This window comes from Limulus polyphemus, unplaced genomic scaffold (genome assembly GCF_000517525.1).
Source record: "Limulus polyphemus unplaced genomic scaffold, Limulus_polyphemus-2.1.2 Scaffold2769, whole genome shotgun sequence".
NCBI classification, from domain to species: Eukaryota; Metazoa; Arthropoda; class Merostomata; order Xiphosura; family Limulidae; genus Limulus; species Limulus polyphemus.
The window spans coordinates 139,053-145,631 of record NW_013668379.1 but is presented as its reverse complement, the minus strand read 5'-3'; the positions used below and the strand labels follow the sequence as shown (position 1 = coordinate 145,631).

The 6,579-nt window shown below is 34.5% G+C and overlaps 1 protein-coding gene across 1 annotated transcript in view; it reads left to right on the top strand.

Moving 5' to 3' along the window:
- Positions 1–2,863: 2,863 nt before the first annotated feature.
- LOC106467863 (single-stranded DNA-binding protein 3-like) overlaps positions 2,864–6,579 on the top strand; it is a 54,858-nt gene continuing 51,142 nt past the window's right edge. The window contains exon 1 of the mRNA XM_022396073.1: positions 2,864–3,016. Coding sequence (XP_022251781.1) covers positions 2,864–3,016 — 153 coding nt within the window. The remainder of the gene's footprint in view (positions 3,017–6,579) is intronic.

Sequence of the window (6,579 nt, the reverse complement as noted above, 5' to 3'; positions counted from 1 at the left end):
CATTTATCTATACGGATCACAATGTCAACCAAAGTAGGGATTGAAAATCGTTTTAAAATTTATCCAGTTTGTATCACTTTACTTGTTTGTGTACTTTTCATTGCAGCATTTATTTTGTTTTGGATACTTCTTATAACAATTCTACGAATAACCAACGATCCCTACTTTCCGTTAAAATTTTAATTTCTTCCCAATTTATGTTATTTGGAACCCCATAACCAACAAACCAACAATTAACGCACAAGGAATTTGATAGATAGATAGATAATAAGGAAAAGTGTATTTAAAAATTCAATGGAGTCCATTGATAATTCTAGGGTTAGCAGTGTCTTTAGTTCTTGGGATAATTTTTAATAAATTAAGAAACACAAACTAGTAATTATTATGAGAAAAATCAGAATAAAGAGATTGTTTTACTAGCTCCTAATTTTTGGTTTGTCGTGGTCCTATATAAATAAAAATAAAGTTATTGCATCATTGATATTTCCTTAGCGTTCGATACAGACGGCGTAATTCTACTTGTAATATATAGTTTCTTCTGCATGAATACTATCCTAATTTGTCCTTGTATTCTTTAACATAGAGGGCGTTTTGAAGAAAAATTCCTATTTTAAAATTTATGGGAACGACACGGATTCAGAAGACTCATCTTTTCACTTTGCTATTCCACTCTCTTAGATATTGTAATCGCGATTTCTGAAGTCTGGTTTAAAATGAAACGTATTTTTAACTCGCGAAAACCCCGCTCTAATTAAAACTTTACATTCTATGCCAAGCCGCAGAAATACTTTAACTAAACCCACCGAACACCCCCTTAACTCGAGGCGCCCATTCCACATCACAGTTTCATCGATCAGAAGGAAACATTTGCCATTCTAGCCACACACACGTAGTGTTCCAGAATATTCTTTGCACTTAAGAGTTTTGCTGTAGCGTGAAGGAATGTAGTGAGTTATTCAGATCATAAAACTTTTCTAAGTCCGTAGGCCTGTTAATGTAGCCAGAGCAAAATTTCTTTCGAGGGGTGAGTGATTTTAGTAGACGTGACTGATGTGTTAAAAATACTTGATGTTATATACTTTCTTGAAACTATTCGCTTAGTGGTGTAGAATGTGTTATCTTTCTTGCGTATGTACTTTTATTTCATGAAACTATAAATCTGGAGTATTATCTGTTCAATCTCCATTCCAGAGTAAATGAGTAGGAGGACCTATCACTGTTTTCGTGATAAAATAGTTTTGTTAAATATCTGTGTTATAATTGGTTCGTGTGTTTCCTTCTTACAAAATAATCATTGATCGAAAGTTTGTTTTCCTCAGATGTTAAACTACACATCTAATAAGATGTTATTATAATAGATTTTCAAGTTCTTTATATTGGCTTGTCGCATAAGTTACTATTTCTAGAAAAAATATGCTTATTGTTGTTCGTTGGTAAAAGAGTATTCCAAGAGTTGGCGGTGGGTGGTGATGACTAGCTGCCTTCCCTCTAGTTTTACACTGCTAAATTAGGGACGACTAACGCAGATAACCCTCGTATAGCTTTGCGTGAAATTCAAAACAAACAAACCAAAGTATATAGCATCCAAGACGATCGACCCAGAAATAAAAGAATGGCACACAATTTTGGTTGTTGGAAAAAAGAAGAAAAACATAGGGATAGCAATATATCTCTCTTAGTATGGAGAAAGTGGGGAACATAATTAACTTTTATGTGTTTTTCAAACTGTAAATCTCGAAGACTAACTGTAGGTGTGTTTCATGCTGTATGTCTCACGTTGTAACTAGAAAAAAAAGCTATGTTTAGACGCTTTTTACTCGAATTGTAATTGGAGAAGTATAGAATGTGTAGATGTTTTTTCTTTTAGCTGATATGTCACAGGTTGTAACCGAAGAACAATATGTGTAGGTGCTTTTGAATCAGTATTTAGTTATTGAACCTGTATGTCTCATATTGTAACTGTAAAAGGCTGTAGGTGTGTGGATGTTTCACGTTTAAACTTGATGTTTGTCAGTTTGGTTATTGTTTACTTGGTACATCCCACATTTTAAGTACTTTTTCAATCGGTTAGTGAGCGCCTCCGAAAACCTCAAGTAATACACAATAAACATGTAGTTAACTATGTCAAATTCCTTAGCAATATCCATACATATTCATCCAATTTAAAGAAAACCTCAAGTAATAAAGTAATACACAATAAAAATGTAGTTAACTATGTCAAATTCCTTAGCAATATCTATACATATTCATCCAATCTAAAGAAAACCTCAAGTAATAAAGTAATACACAATAAAAATGTAGTTAACTATGTCAAATTCCTTAGCAATATCTATACATATTCATCCAATCTAAAGAAAACCTCAAGTAATAAAGTAATACACAATAAAAAATGTAGTTAACTATGTCAAATTCCTTAGCAATATCTATACATATTCATCCAATCTAAAGAAAACCTCAAGTAATAGCTCGATTTTTATTCTACTAAAAGTTGTCATGGTTACTGTTTCACCACACACGATAAATTATACGAGTTAATTATCCTAACAAGTGTTTGTAAGTTTTCCTTTTGTTTTGTAATATGCATTAAACTTGGAATTTGAAATAAATGAAATAATAGCCTTTTTTCTTCATCATTCACAACAGACTTTTTGCTATATAATAGAAATGTTAACCTTTTTGTTTCTCTCAAATTAATTGGAAAATAAATGATTCGTATATAATACCATATTTTGTTTTAGTAACAATTGTTCAAAATATTTAAACATTAGTTTAGTGTACGACAAATCGAGTACTATTTCAACTCTTAATCTGTAGTGTTCATTAACGGGTTAATCTGTTTTTAGTTTTTGAAATCGTATTTAATATGGTTGATGATACACCTAGATGGTTGTTCAGCGGTATCAATATCCTATCAGTTATTAAGCTTGCCATCGATGTGGTAGGCCTAAGTGATTTCAAAGAAAAGGGGGTTCTAGAACTAGCAGCGTCGTTAAAGAAACTTCAGTGTTCTCCCAAAGTAAGGTTGCATAATGTAGCGGAAGAAAATGAACGATGTCAATTGTGGACCTATTAAGTTTGTTGTATAATGTCACATTCACAGAGTAATATAAAGAGTTTTTTGTTTTTTTTTTACAGAAAGAGACCGGTATATGCTCATTATTTTAGAATTTCTATTCGTTTTCATCATTTGCTGTAAGCAAGTCTGTACAATATTAAGAAAAATATTAGATCTACAGAACTAGTATAAAAACTACGATTAAATTAAACCTAAGCCTATTCTGCATTATAAGATTTACGGTAATGAAGTAAATCTAGTAACCAGCGCAACATTTTAACTGTAGCTTTGTACTTAGAATTTTTATCTTATTTTGTACTTCCGAGTCAGTTCCGTGGCTACTAAACTAATATTTAATAATTATTTGAAGTACGAGTAATTTAAAATGCGACCGATATTTCAAACTGACTTGAAGTCAAGGCTTAATCTGTACATATTTATTCATGTGAAAATGTAATTTTAATGGTTGAAAATAAAAAATACTAACCTGAAAGAGACCACTATATTTTCGCAGGCTGTACTAGACAGGTTTGACCTTATCAAATATCATGGTTTACTTTGATAATGTCGGCCTGGTGGTTAAGGCTCTAGACTCGCAATTTGCGGATCGCGGTTTCGAAGCCCCATGACACCAAACATGTTCGTCCTTTTTTTGGCCCTGGGGGCGTTATAATGTGGCGGTCAGTTGCACTATTCTTTGGTAAAAGAGTAGCCTAAGGGTTGGCAGTGGGTGATGTTGACTAGCTGTCATCTCTGTAGTCTACTACTGGTAAATTAGAGACGGCTAGCGCAGATAGCCCTCGTGTAGCTTTGCGCGAAACTCAAAATAAACAAAATACCTGGTGTAAATAATTTAATGTCCAGTCCACGTAAACTATCAAAAATTAGTTCATTTCCTCCCTTACGTTTCTACAATTTTGAACACTTGTACACTGGTGCAAGTTTTTGCAAGCCTACGCTACGAATGCCTTTAAATAACGTAAGACAAATAAATCAATAAGCGCAACAGCAAACACATTGACTGATTGAACTCTCTTTCTTTAAAATAATTCTAACTACAATTTTCACACCTATCTCATATTTATATTACAGCTTGAATGTACGTAAAACTTAGAATTTTCTGGGGGTTCTGCGCCCTCTAGTTAAAAATATAGCTTAAAACAATGCGGATGTTCGTATTTGTTATAAAAAACTTGTAACAGATAATTATAGGCATGATGTACAGCTGTGTAATTAATATAATGTTATGACAGTTTTAAAGTTCGTTCATACTTGGAGCATTTTTGCCTTGTGGGTTATTTTTGTTTAAAAATATAAAAAATGACATTGAATACTGTGGTTTTCTTTGAATTACTAGACCAGCGAAAATACCGTTGTTGCATAATTTTTGGAAGTATTTAAAATGTTCGTCTATGCCCATGATATCGTAATTTGTCTCTTGGTTTGCTGTCATTAAGCCAGTCTTCGTCAACGTTCATATTATCGTTATTTGTCTCTAGGCATTATTTCTATAAGTTAGCTTTCTTCAAGGTTCATGTTATCATTATTCGTCTCTAGGCAGACTTTAAGCTGGCTTTCGTCAGTGTTTATTTTATCATTATTCGTCTCTGGGCAGACTTTAAGCCAACTTTCATCAATGTTTTGGATATTGTTATTCATCTCTAGGCATGTAGGTCCATCATGGCCAGGTGGTTAGGGTACTCGACTCGCTGTCTGAGGGTCGCGGGTTTGAATCCCCGTCTCACCAAACATGCTCGCTCTTTCAGCCGTGGGGGCGTTATAAAGTTACGGCCAATCCCACTATTCGTTTGTAAAAGAGTAGCCCAAGAGTTGGCGGTGGGTGGTGATGACTAGCTGCCTTCCCTCTAGTCTTACACTGCTAAATTAGGGACGACTAGCGCAGATAGCCCTCGTGTAGCTTTGCGCGAAATTCATAATAAACTAAAACTAAACTCTAGGTATGCTGTCTTTAAGCTAGCTTTTGTCAATGTTCATGTTATCGTTATTTGACTATGGGCATGCTGTCTTTAAGCTAGCTTTCGTCAATGTTCATGCTATCGTTATTTGACTATGGGCATGCTGTCTTTAAGCTAGCTTTCGTCGATGTTCATGTTATCGTTATTTGACTATAGTCATCCCGTCTTTAAGCTAGCTTTCGTCAATGTTCATGTTTTCGTTATTTGACTATAGGCATGCTGTCTTTAAGCTAGCTTTCGTTGATGTTCGTGTTATCGTTATTTAACTATAGGCATGCTGTCTTTAAGCTAGCTTTCGTTGATGTTCATGTTATCGTTATTTGACTATGGGCATGTTGTCTTTAAGCTAGCTTTCGTTGATGTTCATGTTATCGTTATTTGACTGTAGGCATGCTGTCTTTAAGCTAGCTTTCGTTAGTGTTCGGGATATCGTGATTTGTCTCTAGGATGCTGTCCGTGGGAACTACTTTCGTATATTAACATTTCATATACTTCATGGGTACTGTTTCCCCATATTAACAATCCGAATACTCCATGGGTATTACAGTGTCATAAGACATTAGTATTAGGCCTTTTACATTGTTAAATACCACATTCTTAATACAGTCTTGAAAATCCCTAGAGACTAGATCAAGAAAGTAGTGTTTAAAAATCTAATAGGCTTAATACTAATGTCTTATTACAATGCTAGAATGCGGGTTCGATTCCCCGCGGTGGACACAGCATATAGCCCAATGTAGAAAGAGGAGTATAAAGGCGTACCCACACACCATAACGATAGTTACTGCATGGGTATTGTTTCCCCATATTAACATTCCTAACACTACATAGATATTCCGCTTGCTGGATCTGTGTGATGATATGAATTACTGCGTCAGTTTCCTGAGTCAACATGACTGAACCAAAAGCTTGTATCACTTACTGCCACATACATGTCAGGAATCCCAACACCTTTTCTATGAAAACACGACCTTTGTATGTTGGGCTTTACTAAGTACGAAGGCTACTTTGTATTCTGTAAAGTCTAGAAGCTGTAAGCTATGGAATAAAAAGTTAGGTTTATTAGCTGTTTTCCATGTTACCAGTTTTGTTGTATGTCCTAGTCTTTGAGATCAAGTTGTGGCTAGAATTTAAACCGGATCGAACGTGCTAGAAATATCTGATAGACGTCTTTATCCTTATTGGCTGTGAGTTCTATAATAAACAATTCGTATGTGTAGTCCATAGACCAGCAAGAACATGTGTCGAATTTGATGGTTTAAATGCATTACTCTAGCAAGCGCTAGTTATTTAGCCTTCAAATTACTAACTTTTTTGTACACCTTTCACTATTGGCGGGTTCCACATATTGAGTCGTTTTACGTTTTTGCCTGTTGTGATATTCATTGTAAATAACTAGCGAAAAACAAATTGGCTGAAACTACGTACTTTCCCTGTAAAATGCTCTAGCAGTAAGATATTTTGTGTGAATTGTTTGTTATTAGGAATCATCTAACCGATATATCTTGGAAACAAATTGGCTGAAACTACGTACTTTCCCTGTAAAAT